Genomic DNA, 18002 nt, shown 5'->3' with positions numbered 1-18002 from the left:
GGCCAGATGGCACCTCCTCTGGGCCCCCTCAATCCAGAGCTCCCCTAGCATCCGGCGTTACCACTATTTTTCCTTATACCAGCACCATCGTGGAAATATGCAGTGAGCCACGTACATCATCTTTAACTTTCTAGTGGCTACACTGAGAAAAGGAAAAAGAACCAGGAGAATTGTTTGAATAATATCGTTTACTTAACCCAATAAATCCAAAATATGATGGTTCCAACATGTTTTGAATATTCAAAGAAATGAGTAACATTCCTTTTTCTACGCTAAGTCTTCAAAATCCGATGCACTTAAAAGCACGTCTCCATTGGGCACTAAATTTTCATCAGAAATACTCGATGTGTTTAGATTTCATGGAATTTACCGTTGAGAAAGTAGCTTCACATATCCGAGCTGATCAAATTATTGCAAGGCTTCAATAACTGAAACTAGAGTCAGCTTTCCGATTTAAATTGAATTAAAGTAGCATTAAAAATTCAATTCCTCTACTGTACAGCACAGGGAACTCTACTCAATACTCTGTAATGACCTACACAGGAAAAGAGTCTAAAAACGGGTGAATATACGTATACGTATAACTGACTCGCTTTGCTGTACAGCAGAAACTAACAATACTGTAAATCAATCATGCTCCAATAAAAATTTTTTAAAAATTTTAGTTCCTCAATCACCACGGTTCAGGATCTCAGCAGGCCGTATCACCCTGCGTCATGTGGGGGGGTCTCTCCCTGTCCCTCCCCTGTGTAAAAATCTTCCCAACACCCCTGGTGACAGAGGCACCGCTCCTCCGTCGGGCTGAGCACCAACACACCTACCATCAGTGCCCCCAAGGCCTTTTCCCCTCCTCAGTCCCTGCTCACTCCTCTTCTGTCCCTCAGGGCTCAGCTTGGTTAAGCTCTCTCCTAGAAGTCTCCCTTGAGTCAGGGGCCCTCCCCTGGGCTCCCACAGTGAGCTGTGTGGCCTCCAGCACTGCACACATCACAGTGACAATAACTGGCATTTACTGAGCGCTTACTGTAGGCTGGGCCCAGTTCCAGGCCCTTACACGTATTCACTTTTAATCCTCCCAACATCTCTGGGTGGGAGGTACTGTAATTATCAGTCGTTTTAGGGATAAAGCCCAGAGAAGGGAAGTCATTTGCCCAAGGTCACACAGCCAGTGGATGGTGGAGCCGTGCTCTTAACCACAATGCTAAAATCGGAGCTGTCACAAGGATGGCTGAATGATGCAGAAATCCAAGTGTGTACAAAGACAGGCAACTGAAAGGGCGAGGCCAGGGGGTCCTTACCCGTGCGACGCTTCGGGATCCCTGACGGGGAGACGACCGTGGGAGAGGTGCTAGAGTGGGAAGGGCTGCTCTCAGGCAGTGTGCCAGGACTGGGAGGGGAGACTGGTGGGGAATCTGGAGCACGCTTCTGGAAGGGGAGAGAAAGAGCAATTCCTGAGTGAGAGGAGGAAGGAGGGAGCACCCAGCTACGTCATTTTCCAAGCACTTGAGAGTACAGAGGGACTCAGCCCCACTTAGGCCTCATCCCCTCTTACCTGGGCCATCCCTCCACCATCCTGCGTAGTTTTATGGTCCCAGACTGTCCCTATTATGGACCCCAATAAAAATTCTTTTTTTTCTAAAGTAACAGAATCTTTGATTTTTAGCTAGGCATAATACAGCCCAACTAAAAACTATACTTCCCAGGATCCCTTGCAGCTAGGTGTGCTCAGGAGCCGGAGGACTACACTTCCCAGTCTCCCTTACATCTAGGTGTGGTCAGAAGCCCCAGGTCTACAAAATGCAATGTAAGGATATACAGGTCCACTGGTTCAGATAACATTCACCTAAAGGCAAGTGGAGTGCCCTGCTCTTCCCACTGGCTGAATGTGGGCATTCACTTGGACAAGGGCATCTAGGGATGGCAAGCAACAGTATAGAAGCACCCTGGGGCAGAGTTAGCTGAGGAAAAGATGAAGATGACAGGGAAGAAGCAGCTTCTGAGGGGCCTTGGAGGCTCTGTAAGGACCAGCTTTGGCCTGAGCTGGCAACGCCAGGGGGTTTGAGCAGCAGGGGGACAGGAGCTCACTTCACCATCGACAGACTGAGAAGTGCTGCACTTCAGACGTTATCCTCAGAGCAGCCAACAGGCATGAAATGACTTAAATGAGAGGAGCAAGTGAGCCGATGCACTTGAAGGTAGAAAGCCCTCCCACCACAGGAGAGACTGGACGGATTTCCGAGCCCTTCCTCTGTAGCAGGCATTCTTCCCTGATCCGTATGTGAATCGACTCACTGCACCTTCACGGCCACCCCACGAGGCGAGGGCTATCTATCGGGAGCTGCTCGTGCCAGCTGAGGTGCCCAGGCACCCCAGGCCAGGGAGCCGAGCCCAGCCGCCGGGCAGAGGCGGGGTTAGGAGCACAGAGACCAGGCAGGACCACTCAACTCCTCCACCCGCTGGGGCATCATCTCCAGAATACTCCTGAGCAGCCACTGCACTCAGCTCCAAAGGCCAATGGGAATGATGGTTTCTTCTGGTAAATGTGGGCAGGCTGCTGGGGCCCTACCTGGATTTTGGGGGGCTTGGGGGCTTCCTCCTCCTCGTCCTCCCCTTCGCTGCCCAGGACCCGGGCCGTCTTCCTCCCTGGCCTCTTCACTGGAGAGTCGCCCTCAGGTTCCACTCTATTCCGCTCCTTCAGCGCCACCCTGGAGGATGAGAAAATGGAGGTTTTATTCCAGCAGATAGAGTGGGGACGCTACTCCCAAATTCTCCAGCCCCTTCATTATGTTTCATTCCCTTCCTTGCCTTTCAAGCATTCAATGAACATTTTCTAGAGGCCTCCTCAGTATATACTTTTAGTCACGCATCCACCCATCCCGCTCTCTGGAGGCCTCCTGTGTGCCCACCCTGTGATGGGTGATGCTGAGGAGCACGTGAAGTCCCTACTGAGGGCGGAGACTGGCCTCCAACATCCCTTTGGAGACGCTCTTTCAGTCATGTAAGCCCGAGTCCCCTGGGTAGGGACTACATTTCCCAGCCTCCCCTGCAGCCAGGTATGGCCATGTGATGAGTTCTGACCAATAGGATGTTGACGCTTGCAACCTGCTCCTGACTGCTCGTCCTCACTGCTCTCTTATCCCTAGAACTTCGACTTGCTGACCCCTTTGACAATGCAGGTGAAGGCAGGACAGAGCAGAGAGAGAGGGAGAGAAAGAACCTGGGTCCCAGTACCACCAAGTGGTACAGAGTCGCCTAGCTGCCCCAAACTGCTTAAACAGCTCAGAATCTTTCAAGTGAGAAAGAGGCAATTTTAACTTTAACCAAGTCACCATGACTCTGGTTACTGGTAAAGCAGCCCAACGACTCCCCTAACACCAGCTCTGAGGCACTCCCAGTCTGGTGAGGAACACAGACACGGCCGTCAAAATACAACCAATATGGCTGCTGATGGAAGTCACTTAAGGGGCTCAGAACACAGCTGATTCCTACCGGTTTCTGCACTCATAAAGCTCGCGGTCTGGACAAAGACCAAGATGTACACAAACACCTCCCTACTTAGGTCAATGACAGCATGCTCTTGTCATGGAACATTAAAGGGAATAAAGTGAGTTTAGATGAAGTGTGTGGCTCTAAGACATTTTTTTGTGGGGAGAGAAAGCAGACTGTCAAATCTGTGAGAGGAGTTGCTGTTGATTTTATTCACTGCTAAACCCACAGAGTCTAGGTGCCCGGCACATAGTAGATTCTCAGTAGATATTTGTTGACTAAATGAATTATGCAGTGTGATTCCATGAATGTAAAAGATACGTGTTTGCCCATATGTACCTGCAACTTGCATACAGAATAATCCTGCTTTTCCTATTTAAAATGTGTATTATTATCTGTTGTATGTCAGGCATGTGCCAGCTACTTGAGATGTAACAGTGACCAAAATGAGAGTCCCTGCCGTCCAATATATAAGTGTGAGAAACACTTATTCATTCAGCAGTTATCTACTGAGCACCTACTGTGTGTCATAACTAACTGTATTAGGCGCACGTATGTTTTTATGCGTAGAAAAAAGGTATGGAAGGATATAACTCAAATTGGTAATAGTAGTGCCTCTGGAGAGTAAAACTGGAAGCACTTCAAATTTTTATTTACCTACTTCTGAGCTGATGTATTAATATTTACCATGTGTAATTCCACATGTGGGCATCTATGCTAGAAAAAAAAATCTGCACGTGTGCCCGAGAAGTCACACATACAGACTAAATTGCCGCATGGATTGTTTCAGCCCACAAGTGGAAACAACCTAAATACCCATCGGTAGGGGGACGTTAAATAATTTCTACAGCACATCCATAAAACGGAACACAAAGCAGAAGGTAAAAGGGATCCGAGGGTCCTTTGTGTTCAGGAGTGGCAAAGATCTCTAAGTCATACTGTCACTGAGGAGAGCAAGTTCAGGAACCATATACACAGTATGATCTCTATTTTTCAGGACATTAAAACATGTCACGGAAAATAAAACCACACACAATAAGTGTGTATATATAGCTGTGCAAACACAAAAGGGGCAGATCTAAAAGTCGAGAGTGTTGCTAAATTATGACCTCATTCTTACCACTTACTGAGCGTCTTTTATGAACCAGGCACTGTTATAAGTCGTTAGTGTGTTAATGCATCAAATCCACACAGAAAGCCTGATATAGATCACGATACCCTGCTACCCGTGAGGAAACTGGGGTACAGGAAGTGAAGTTACTTGCCCAGGCTCCCAAACTGGGGATGTGAGCTAAATCTACCCTGAGTGCATGCTTTGGAAAGCTGACCGGTCCAGGGGCAGGGTCTTCCCGAGAATCTGTGACAAGGACGCTGGAGGAAAGAACATTGTTCTCTTCTATTTAGATGCGGCCAGTGGCAGGGTCTCTGCCTCATGCAGTCTGCTCCAGAATGAAGTCAAGACACTGGGACGGAGCCCTGAAGACAACTCTGAGGCCCTGGATCCAGCTGTGCCTGAAGATGACCCTACCTTTGGCTTGTCCAGTTACCGGAGTCAAAAATTTCCCTGTGCGGCCCTGAGATATTCTGAGCCAGGAACAGATTCACCACATCCCAGCCCCAGAACGTACTTTGGAGGGGACTCTGTTTCTCTGGTGCTGTTGGGTATCTCCTTCTCTGGCTTCTTCACTTTGCCCTCTTTCTTGGGCTGGAAAAATGACCTGGAGGAGCAGAGGGTGGGGTGCGGAAAAGTGAATGATAACAGAACCAATAACCCCTCTAACACACACCACGTTCCACAGCTTCCAATGCCCGTCCCCGTCCCAGGACGCAACAGAAGACTTCAAACAACCCCCTTAGACCAATAAGGAAAACTGAGGCTTATCAGATGGAGGAGGCAACGCTCTGCTTATTTTTCTGCCCCAACTTGCCACTCACCTGAGACAGGACACATCCCGATTTCCATTCCACAGGGATTAATTATGCACTTACTATGTGCCAAGGCCTGTCCTTGGAAGCTAGGGGCAGGGCAATGACCCAGACACATATGCCCCTGCCCTGGAGGGGCTGACACTCTAGTGGGGTAGGCAGACATTAGCAAATAGGTAAATATAAAATGTCCAAAGGCATTACGTGCTCTGAAAAAGATAAATGTGCCCTCCCCTCTCCCTGAGCCTGATGAGGCTGAGTGGCTTGCCCCAGAGAGCAGAGTACTGAGAGGGGAAAAACAGGGGCTTGACGGCGCAGGGACCTGGACAAGCAAGGAAGGTTAACATTGCCTACGATGTCTTGGGGACGTCGTGCGCCCCCAATATGAGGCAATGAGAGGGCACCTCACCTCAGTGCCCAAAACCCCAGGCTAATTATGAGAATATCGGACAGACCAAACCGGGGGTAAGGCTACAGGTGTCATGACAAAGAAAGCCTGAGAAACTGTCACCCAGAAGAGGCATGACAGCTAAATGCAACATGGCTCCAAATCAGATCCTGGAACAGAAAAGGACATTAACAGATAAACTGGTGAAATGCAAATGAAGTCTGGAGCTTAGTTAAAAGGAATGTATCCCTGTTGGTTCCTTATTGTGACCAATGGACCACAGTGATGTAAAGTGTCAACAACGGAAACCAGGTGAAGGGTGTACAGGGACTCTCTGTACAACTTTACAACTTCCTGGTACGTCTAAAATAATTCCAAAATTAAAAGTTTACTTAATCTTTAAAAAATAAAATAGGGACTTCCTTGATGGCCCAGTGGTTAACATTCTGCGCTCCCAGTGCAGGGGGCATGGGTTTGATCCCTGGTCAGGGAACTAAGATCCCACGTGCCACACGGCACGGCCAAAAAAGGAAAAAATTTAAAAATAAAATAAAATAAAGCAAGGTGACAGAAAGCAATCAACAGTGCTGTCATCCCAGGAGAGACTGTTCCCAGATTTCTCATCACCTGAGAAAAATGCAGCATAGAATCTGTGTAAGCCACCCACTCCCAGGTCTCTGTGGGTGACATCCAGGTCTGGATCTGTCTAGAATCCATCCCCTCCGTCTGGGAATAGCTCTCCACGTTCCTCTTGTGATGCCCGTTCCCCCACATTCTCTCAGTCCCTATGGTTCGCGTGGGTCTGCCCTTTCACCCACAACCAGGGCACAGGCCCTGGGCCTGGCCACTCAAGGCCCTGCATCCCTGGGGCTACGACAGTGGCTGGCTCAGGGACCGGCATGTGGCCCAAGGTGGGCCAATGAAACTTAACTCTAGACATTGTTGTGACAGCTGGGAGAGAGACCACCTCTTTCCACCGGGATTGCTGACTCTAGGATACTAAAAGCCTAAGGAAGACAGCCTGCCAGAGTGACACAACATCCAAGAAAGCAGAGCTGAACGATGGAGACAGAGTCCCAGTGAGAAAGTCTGGACAACTGCATCTGACTATTAAAGCCAAGTTTCGGGCTTCCCTGGTGGCGCAGTGGTTGAGAATCTGCCTGCCAATGCAGGGGACACGGGTTTAAGCACTGGTCCCGGAGGATCCCACATGCCGCGGAGCAACTAGGCCCGTGAGCCACAACTACTGAGCCTGTGCGTCTGGAGCCTGTGCTCCGCAACAAGAGAGGCAGTGACAGTGAGAGGCCTACGCACCGCGATGAGGAGTGGTCCCCGCTCGCCACAACTGGAGAAAGCCCTCGCACAGAAACAAAGACCCAACACAGCCAAAAATAAATAAATTAATTAATTAATTTTTTAAAAAGCCAAGTTTCCACTACACAAGCCAAAGAATTCCTTTTCTGTTTTTCCTGAAGCCAGCCTGACTGAGTACCGGGTTCCTCAAGCTGGGCATTACGGGCCTTTCAGGCCAGATCACTCTTCGCTGTGGAGGGCTACCCGGGGCATTGTAGGATGTTTAGCAGCCTGCCTGGCCTCTATCCACTAGATGCTAGTGGGAAATTCCCTCTCCCCCCAGGTGGTGACAACCAAAAATGTCTGTTGTTCCCTGGGGGACAAAACTGTCCCTGATTGAGAACCAGGGGTCAGGGTCTCTGAACCTTGCAACTAAAAATTCTGGTTACTACACTACCTATTTTTCCAATCCCCTTTCCCACTTTCCGTACTGCTCAACTCCTGGAAATCCCTACATGAAGACTAACCCGAGTTCTTCTACGATAAGGCGCAGAGTCAGAGAGGGGAGCGGAGAACTTGGAGTATGTAAGCCGGTGGCAGGGGTGTGGGGAGGGTACTTACATAATACTTCTCTGCATGATGGCGTCAGAATCCTCCCCTCCCCTGTCCTCCTCTTCTCCAGTGCGCAGTTCCTGAAGTAGACATCCAAATACTTGGTGAGGATACTGATTGTGCGGGGATCAAGACAGGAACTTTCACACATTGAGGTTTGGGGAAATCACCCTGAAATCTACATCACCTGGCTTGAACTTGACACTCACTGAACAGCCCATCATATGGCCTGTCAAACGTACAACGTGCAGCTGCTTTAACCAACTAAAGAAGAGAATGCATTTACCAGAAATAAAGAACGTCCACTCTGAAGACAGGGATAAATGTCTCCCTTCCTATGACAGCCGGGCTAGTAGCCCTTCAAAGACAAGGTTCCCTTCCCAGGTGCCACGGCCATACTGACTCACTGTGTCTGCATGCTAATCTTTTTTTTTCCTCTTTTTGAAACCTTGAAGGAACGTACTCCCGGTCGTGTTTGATGTACGTTCTTTGTTCTAACAAGATAGAAAACTGTGCTGAAAACCATGCTTCTCTGGAGCAGTTCCTCAGAACTGAGAGGCTGTCTCCTGAACTATAGTCCTCCGTTTGGCTCAAATAAAACTCTTTTTTTTCTATTCCCATTATAGATCGTTTCTCAATTATTTACATTGACACTTCTTTTCAGAAAGAAAAAACCCCCACAAAATCAGAAACATGAGTTTCCCCATCAAGAAGAAACTCCAGTTTTTACAGACCAGAATGATTTGCTGGTGAGATTTATTAGTGAAGAAAAGGGGTCTGAGTCAGAGAACAGGCGCTTCCTTTACCGTATGGAGCCTGCTTTTTGTCTAATACAATGACATACTGAAGACCAAAAGGTTTTGTTCATTTGGGTTTCTTTTTTAGCTAAATTTTCAGGTTAGTGAAAAAAATTTTTGCATTGATTATATAATATGCTACAATGGCTGTGAGACATGGCAGTTCATTAAATCATACCCACAGGGCTAAATAAATCAGCTGTTGAGCTGTTTCTAAGGTATACCATTAACACCCTCGTGGGGGGCACACCAATCTCAAAAGGGTGCGGACTGGATGATTCCATTTACATGACACTCTCCAAAGGACAAAACTCACATGGAGATGAGCAATTGCCAGGGGGCGGGGGCTATGAAGGGGCAGGTAGCACAGGGAGTTCCTCTGGGGAGACGGCACTGTTCTGTATCTCAATTGTGGTGGTGCATCCACAGATCTCTGCATGGGATTAAACTGCATAGACAGAGACAGTCACACACACACAGGAGCGCATGTAAAAACAGAACAAGGGCTAGAATCCAGCTAACAGTACTGTCCAAGGCTAATTTCCTGGTTTTAATACTGGATTACACTAATATAAGATGTCACGGGCTTCCCTGTGGTGCAGTGGTTAAGAATCCGCCTGCCAATTCAGGGGACACGGGTTTGAGCCTTGGTCTGGGAAGACCCCACATGCCACGGAGCAACTAAGCCCGTGCATCACAACTACTGAGCCCACAAGCCACAACTACTGAAGCCCGTGCGCCTAGAGCCTGTGCTCTACAACAAGAGAAGCCACTGCAATGAGAAGCCTGCACACTGCAACAAAGAGTAGCCCCCGCTCGCCACAACTAGAGAAAGCCCGCGTGCAGCAATGAAGACCCAATGCAGCCAAAAATAAAGTTAAAAATAAATCTAAAAAAAAAATGATGTCACCTCTGGGGGAAGATGGGTGTACTATTTTTACAACTTCCTGTGAGTCTCTAATTATTTCAAAATAAAAAGTAAAAAACAAAACAGAATGAAGGCACTATTACTGCTATAGAAAGAAGGCCTAGATCTAGTAACATTTTAACTAATAACAATAAATAATAAAGGAGGCAGAACAGTGGATATAATATGCTATTGATTTTGCAAGACAAGGGAAAATAAGAATATACATATTCGTTAGTACTGCTTATTTCAGCCAATCAGAAACTCTGGAAAGATAACCAAGAAAGCAACAGGGAGGGTGGGAGGGAGGGAGATGTAAGAGGGAAGACATATGGGAACATATGTATATGTATAACTGATTCACTTTGTTATAAAGCAGAAACTAACACACCATTGTAAAGCAATTATACCCCAATAAAGATGCTAAAAAAAAAAAAAAGAAAGCAACAGAAGTGGCTGGGGCCCGACAAGGTGACGGGGCTGTGAGCCGAACTGGTCACTGTGTACCTCTGTCCTGATTTTATTTTGAACCATACATATTTATTACCTGTTCGACTTTTTTTTAAAATAGTAAATCTAAGCCCCAGATAACTTTTCTAATTCTCTTTCTCAGCCCCCCACTGGCTCTTCCCTCTGGTGAGACCCTGCCCCCCCACCCAGGGCCAGTCCCCTTTGACCCAGCTCTGAGGTGATAGGCTGCCAGGAAGCCTCCCGGGGGCACCTGCTGGAAGAGCAGCTCACTCTCCTGGCCTCTCACAGTGGTTAATTAGTACTTCTCTCATCACACTTATTGCATCCACCCCGTGGTCCCCAGATTACGTTCAGTTTAACTTTCCAAACAGACATGGGGCTTTGGAGCCATGAGGCTGTGCCTGGTTCACTCCCATCTCCTCCAAAAATTATTTCCCAACCTTCAGACATTCTTCATACCACCCTGGCAATTTCCACCATATCTAGGGAAACCCTGGATTTTTTTTTCACTGAATTATTTTTTCTGTGAAAGAATCAACTTCTTATGAACTGGGGTGCTTAGTGGGCGGTAGGCACTCTTTCAAAACTTTATATGAATTAATTCATGCAAAAGCTATTACAATTCATCATTGTCCTGATTTTACAAATGAGGTGACAGAAGCACAGAGAGGTCGAGTAACCTGCTCAAGGTCACACAGCCTTATGAGTCGCAGGGCCAGGATCCAAAGCCAGATGTCTGGCTCCAGAGTCCGTGTCCTTAACCACTAACATTCTGAGGGTGAGGAAGGAAGGGGTCCCTCCATATTGGGATCGAGGGAGATGGAGGTGGCCCTAGATCTGGGGGCTGTTGAGATAACAACTGTACCAACGATAATGTGACCCCACACTACCCAACCACCCACTCAAGCATTTCCAACTGTTATCCCCATGTCACCGAAGAGAAAAGTGAGGCACAGAAAGGTTAAATCACTTGTCCTGAATCACAGAGCTCGTGAGCAGCAAACGGGGGATCCAAATTCAGACAACCTGGCTCCAGATCCTAGGCACCCTGCACTCCCATTTCTGTCACTCCCACAGACAGAACAGCAACGCCTGCCACAAATAGGAGACAGCCGCAAAAATAAAAAGAACAAAACCAGATGATTAGGTTGTAGTTAAAAGCACTGGCTGCTGGAGGCTCTGAGCCCAGACCTGCTGCTCTCTGTTTGTTCAAAGCGCTAACTAGCCAAGTGCTGGAGGGGGCTGTGAAAGGCACCCTGCACCAAACGGAGCCTTTCTAAGACAAACTGGAAGAGAATATAAAGGGATTAACTTTCTCCTTATGAGCGTTAGTGTTATTTAATGTCATACCCATACACCACTTCCAGTTTCCTTAAGTAATTCTGTTAATTTTTTAATGTGTGAAACTCAAATCAGAAAAAGCCTTTACTGCTTAAAGAAGCATGCTGAAATAAATAGGGACAAAATGTCATGATGTCTGTAAACTAGTTCAAATATTTCAGCAAATGCCTGAAGTTTGCTTTAAAATAATTCAGGGGTTTTGGGGGGAATTAAGGAGCATATAGACGAAATAAGAATGAACTATTTTGATAATTCCTGGGGCTGGGTAATGGGTACACAGGGATTCATGACACTACTCTCTACTTTTGTGTATGTTTGAAACTTCTACAATAAACGTTAAATTTTTTTATTCAGAAAATCAGACGGTGCAAACATAGCAAAATGTTAACAGCTGTAAAATCGAGGTGGTGGCATATTATCCTAGTTGCTCTACTTTTCTGTCTGAAAGTTTTTATGAGTCAAAGGCGAAAAAGTAACCTAAAATTGGGAATAAAAATATAATTTGCGTATACAGCCCAAAGCTCAGAATTCATGAAAATCAATAAGGTAGTGAATAACCCAGCCCCTTTCCCCCTCAAAAAACACTAGTATTGGTACGAGTCCCTCACTTGAGAAAGTTCTAATCTATCCTGGACATGAATTATCTGTCAAAGTCAAGATCTTTTCTTCCCAACCAGCCAGGGAGCCCCTAAATTCACTTCCACACAAGGAAGAACAGAGCCTCACGCAGAAGTCACTGCAGGGCTCCCAAGACTTTCAGTCTCTGGGACAATACAGGAAAGGAAACCCAGTCCCAGCTCTTGAAAAACCTCACAGGCCCCACTGTCAAAGATATGCAAAGTACGGGACGTCCCTGGTGGTCCAGTGGTTAATGCTCCGCGCTAACAATGCAGGGAGCAAGGGGTTCGATCCCTGCTGGGGGAACTAAGATCCCCACACGCCGGAGCGGCCAAAAAAAAAAAAAAAATGTGCAAAGTAAATAAGGATGAAATAGGACTCAGGACTCCAACAAGGAGACTGGAAAAAATGAAGGAAGGAACGAACAAACAAACGAATTAACGAACTCGACTAAAACCCAATTTCTTGATTCGAAGCTCAGGGCTCAGGGCCCTGGCATTAAATAAAATACCACTTATATGCTGATTTATATCTCAAACAGCCTATTTATTCTCCAACCACCACCCCTAAGTTGCCAGCCAACTTCCTTTAGGAACCCAACTCCATAAGTTTCCCAGTCCTTCCCTAAGTCTACAAACCAGTCAATCCTCCTCTTCACTCTCCTTCCGCATCACGTCCCCCCTTCCTGCCTTGACTCGGGTGGATTCCGGTGCACCATTACCGTCTTTCGTCGCTCTCTTGCTCTTAACTCCCGCCCTCCGTCTCACCGTGCAAAACCCCAAAGCTGCTGATTCCAGCCAACTTTCCACCTACCCTGTGCCTGCGCCCGCAGAACGGACCTGGACTGGTCCCCACGGGTCCTTCGGACTGCGGTCCAATTCTCTCCATTCCCCCAGACCCTTCAACCCTCCTGCTCTCCCAGACCGTACTTCACACCAGCTTCTCCAGCCGCCAGCACCGCCTCCACTCTCCTCCTCGTCGGAGGAAATGGCAGCAATTGGGAGAAAGACAAGTTCCCACCACTTTATCTGCCTCCGCAACTGCGCCTGCACGCAGGCGCTCCGACTCCCAGCTGTCGGTACTGAGACCACCCAGCTGTGCCCTCACTGAAGGCCAGACAGACCCTCGGCCTGCGCACCAGATCTTATGCCCTCTCACCTCCTCAAACCCTATGCTCCAGCACGCCTCTCCCTTCTCTCCTGCATCATCGACTTTTCTCTACTAGACCATCCCTATCGGTTTACAATTCTGCTGTGACTCCTCCTACCTAAACAAACAAAAATCCCTCTCTTGACCCACCCACGTGCTCCTAGCAGCTATCGCCCCATTTCTCTGCTCCCCTTTTCAGAGAAGTCATAGAAAGAACTGTCCCAAGGCACCACCTCCAGTGTCTCTCCTCCCATCCCCGCCTGAACCTTTAAGTTTTCCCACATCACTCAGCTGGACCTTGCTCATCAAGGGGACTGAGGACCTCTGGGCTGCTAAATCCAAAAGTCATTTCTTGTTCCTCATCTTGGCCCATAAGCAGCATTAGAAACATCTGACTCCTTGCTCCACTGAAATTCTTCCTTCAAACCACACCCTCACCTCAGTGTCTACTATTTCCTGGATTCCTGTGAGGGGTTTTCCTTAGCCACTGCGGGGAGAAGAGTAAGTGCCCCCAAAGATGTCCCCGCGCTAATCCTGGACCTGTGGATATGTTACCTTACGTGGCAAGAGACTGCAGATGTGATTAAGCGTTCTGAGGTGGGGAGAGTACTGTGGATTATACAGGTGGGCCCAGTGTAATCACTTACAAATGGGGCTCCCCTGGTGGCGCAGTGGTTGAGAGTCCGCCTGCCGATGCAGGGGACACGGGTTCGTGCCCCGGTCCGGAAAGATCCCACATGCCGCGGAGGGGCTGGGCCCGTGAGCCATGGCCACTGAGCCTGCGCGTCTGGAGCCTGTGCTCCGCAACGGGAGAGGCCGCAGCAGTGAGACGGCCGCGTACCGCAAAAAAAAAAAAAAAAGATGACAAGTGATCCTTGTAAGTGGAAGAAGGGGCTTAGAGTCAGAGATTGGAGATGCTACCTTGCTGGCTTTGAAGATGGAGGAAGGGGCCACCAGTCAAGGAATGCAAGTGGCCTCTAAAAGCTGGAAAAAGCAAGGAAATGATTTTCCCTAAAGCCCCCAGAAGGTATGTAGCCCTGCCACCGCCTCGATTTTAGGGAAACCAATTTTAGACTTCTGGCCTCGGAAACTGTAGGAGAAAAAAAATGTGTGCCGTTTTAAGCCACTCAGTTCCTGGTAATATGTTACAGCAGCAACAGAAAATGTAGCAACTCACTTTCTAACGGTTGCAGTGCCCAAGGCCCAATCCCTCCTCTCTGTCCTATTTACACCCACTCCGTTGGAGACCTTATCCAGTTTGATGGCTTAAACATACTCTGGGATGATGACGACCCCAAAATGTCTACCTCTAGCTGTGACTTCCCCTATAAACTCAAGGACTCATATTTCTAGTTCTCTGTGCTGCTATCTCCATCTGGATTTCTAACCAACATCTCAGACTCAATGGGACCAAATCCAAACTCTTAGAAAAGACACACACACACACGCATACACACACTTTTATCCCTCCTCCAACCAATGTTCTCCGTCTCAGCACTGGTAGCTTTTTACACCCAGCTGCACAGGTCAAAAACCTTGGTGTCCACTACATACCTATTATTTAATTATCAAACAAGTGACAATACCAAGGGCTGGGGAAGATGCGGAGCAACTGGAACTCTCATATATTTCTGGTGGGAATGCAAAATGGTCCAGTCACTTTTGGAAAAGTTTGGCAGTTTCTCAAACCGTTAAGCATACATTTACCATATTGACCCGGCAATCCCACTTCTGGGTATCTACCCAGTGAAAGCCTACATTCACACAAAAACCTGTAGCCTAATGTTTACAGCAACGGGTCTGTTTATAATCGCCAAAAACTGTAAAAAAACCCAAATGTCCTTCAAGGGGTGAATGGACGAACAAACTGTGGTACATCATACAATGCATTTAATTGCTGGCTAGTATTCCATTGTAGAATATTCTAAACTTTGTTTACGCTTACTCGGCAATAAAAAGGAGTGATCTACTGATACACTACAGGAATGGAGAGGAATCAGTGGTGGCCAGACGGAGGGCTTAAAGGGAGCCCCAGAATCACTTTTAGGGGTGATGGAACGGTTCTGTACCTTGATTGTGGTGGTGGTGACATAACTCTAAATGTTTCAAAATTAACAGAACTATACACCGGAAAGAGTAAATTTTACTATATGTAATTTTTTAAATTATTATAAAAAAAATCAGTGGAGTTACCAATGATTCAGGTCCGGCTACCGCCACCCCTGGCCTGTTGTACTGTCCCCTCCCTCTTTTTCTTCACAGCACATGGCACAACCTGACCTTATAAATTAGAATTTGTCTCACCCTCTAGAGCAGTGCTTCAAACAGGACTATCTGCCTGACAGAAATTGTTCTCTATCCGCATTGTCCAGAAAGGGAGCTCTAGCCATATGTGGCTTCGGAGCATTTGAAAGGCAGCTAGTGCGACTGAGGCACTGAGTTTTTCATTTGTTTCGAATTAACTTGAATTTCAATAGCTACTACTATGTATAAAATAGATAGTCAACACGGACCTACTGTATAGCACAGGGAACTCTACTCACTATTCTGTTATAATCTATATAGGAAAAGAATCTGAAAACGAATGGATATATGTATAACTGAATCACTTTGCTGTACACCTGCAACTAACACAATATTATAAATCAGCTATACCCCAGTATAAAATAAAAATTAAATTAAAAAAATAATAAAAGTAATACCTACTCATAAAAAAAGTTCAATAGCTACACGTGGCTAATGGCTACTGTTTTAAGCAGTGCAGGTCTCAAATGTAAGTTCCATAAAGATAGGGATTTTGTCTATTTGTTCAAAGATATGGCCACGGGACCTAAAACAGTGCTGGCACTGAATGCACTGGCCCACACACACTCCTTTGATTACTAAAAACTGGGATAACAAAAACATTACTGAAGAATTTATGGTTTATAAGCAAGATCTTTCAAACCTGGAGACCATGGTAACAAGGGGGATGTAAAAGGGTGTTTAGGGGTGAATAGTCTGAGGATGACAGGCCAGAAGGCTCAAGTCTGCATTTCTTCTATTTAGTAAAAGCTCACATTTCCTGACCTGTCCCCTATCCTCACCCGACCCCTGTGAAATATTTTACACCTTTCCCGTAAATATGCTACTCTCCCTCCTGCTCTGAGGTTTAAAACAGCTCAGCATTCCCCCAAAAGACAACTCAGGAAGCTGAGACAGGAGAGGTTGAAACTGCCTTGTCCAGGGCCACACAGCTGGTCGATGACGGATAGTATAAACGAAGGGTGCCAGTTCTGAGAACCGCCAGGGATTCACGTTTAAAATATACCCACCGCACTCCCAGACCTACTGAATCAGAATCCTGGGAATGGAGGGGGAAAATCTGCAGGCCTACCGAGCTCCCAGGGAATCCTAAGATAAGATGAAATTAAGGAGGTCTTACTTAACACGTCCTTCTTGCCTTTTACTCGTGCCTTCTTCTCAGGCTGCCTAGTAAGTCAGAGATTCAAACGGGCTGCAAAGGGGATGGTGGCCAAGGAGTGATGGCCTTAATCCCATTTTCTGCTAGCTCCCCTCACTGACTCTCCTCAGCTTTCAGATGCCAGCTCTCCTTTCCAAACGCCCCCTCTTCCTCCCAAATACCCTCCCCCTTACCCTTGAAGCTACCCCCTCACTTAAGGGCCTCAAGATCCTTCTCTCTTCCCTCCCCAAGCTCTTCCGGCCCTCCCTCCACCATCTCAGGTAACAATTAGCCCAGACCTTTCAGCTAACCTCCTCTATGGCCCCACCCCCTCCCAGGCCTTGGCCTCCTCCTCGCTGTCCAGCCGCCCCTTCACTGCTCTTCCCTTGGCCCTGCCCCCTCATCAGGCATACACAAGGCCAGAGCTCCCCCCGTCCAGAAGGTTCGAGACCTTTCATAAGGCCTTTGCCTAGGCCTAGCTCTTACCACTGATTTCCTCTGGCCTCACCTCCATCTACCTGGGCTCACCCCTTAAAGCTGACCCCTCTCCTTCAACGTTTCCCCCGGCCCCGCCCACTGTTAAACTTTTCCCTAGCCCCACCCCCTTCCAGGTGGGCCCACCTCCCCCGACCCGTCCAACTTCCGGATGGCCTCGCCCACCGACAGCCTTTTCCCCGCCCCTCATCCCTGTATAACCACGCCCCTTCCAGGTAGTCCCGCCCCTCCAGGCCTCTTCAGACCCTGTCCCGTACAAGGGTTTCGGCCCTCGTCTACCTTCTACCCGGCCCTGAACCTCCAGCGGACGCAGCCCCGCCCCCTCCAGCGGCCTGCTGCCCGCGCTCTCCCCTCCGCAGCGCGCTCCCCGCTGCCTCAGCGACCCCTACGTCCACTCTCTGCAGCCGACCAGGCGAAGGCATGAGCCCCGAGTTTACGACACGCACGCCGTTCCCCAACACTAAAGGCCCTCACGGCCGGCGCCACTTGCCTCGCGCCGAGCCCGCGCGCCGCTGTCCTGAGCGTCACACCCGGAACCGCTCGGCGCTACACTGCAGTCCCAAATTCGCGCCACGGACTTCGCGCGCAGACTTCGGCGGGCGGGGGCGGGGCCGAGTCGAGGGGCGGGGCCGGGCGACGTCCGCGCCGCCGCCACACGGAGGGCGCTGGGAGTTGTAGTCTCCAAGACGCGAGAGTGCCAGGAAAGGGGGTGAAGTGGGGCAAGCCCTCCCGCAGAGCACGCTGGGAAACAGCCCCGAGCCTTCTGTTGCTCTGGATGAGTGGGTGTGGCTGGCGGTCTGCGGAGCGACCGGCGGGAAAAGGGAGATTCGGTGGAAGCCGCTGCGCGACGCACGGCGGGAAGAGAGGCGGGAGGCCGCGCGGGGCATCCCGGGAGCAAGGGCCGGGCCGGGCCTCGGCGCGGGGCATTGTGGGATGTGGACGCCGCTCCGGGGCGGGTAGGTGAGTGGGGAGGGGCGGGAAGGGTGCACATCTGGGGGAGGGGAGAGGCACAGCTGGGTGGGACAGCCGGGATGGGAGGTGCCAAGGCAGGCAGGGCTGGGAGGGGTTGCGGAGGCTGGA

General features: G+C 48.7%; 1 protein-coding gene across 3 annotated transcripts in view; it reads right to left on the bottom strand.

The window, feature by feature from the left end:
- LIG1 (DNA ligase 1) overlaps positions 1-7728 on the bottom strand; it is a 31787-nt gene extending 24059 nt beyond the window's left edge. For 2 of the 3 annotated variants that reach the window (XM_065898531.1, XM_065898533.1), the window contains exons 1-4: positions 7712-7728; positions 5112-5201; positions 2564-2702; positions 1296-1422 (exon numbers count right to left, since the gene is read on the bottom strand). In XM_065898531.1, coding sequence (XP_065754603.1) covers positions 1296-1422; positions 2564-2702; positions 5112-5201; positions 7712-7728 — 373 coding nt within the window. The remainder of the gene's footprint in view (positions 1-1295; positions 1423-2563; positions 2703-5111; positions 5202-7711) is intronic. The other variant, XM_065898532.1, reaches the window with a different exon arrangement.
- Between the last annotated feature and the right edge of the window lie 10274 nt (positions 7729-18002).

Source organism: Phocoena phocoena, chromosome 20 (assembly GCF_963924675.1).
Source record: "Phocoena phocoena chromosome 20, mPhoPho1.1, whole genome shotgun sequence".
Lineage (NCBI taxonomy): Eukaryota > Metazoa > Chordata > Mammalia > Artiodactyla > Phocoenidae > Phocoena > Phocoena phocoena.
Note: the sequence above shows the minus strand (reverse complement) of the source record. Positions and strands in the feature narration are given on the sequence as shown.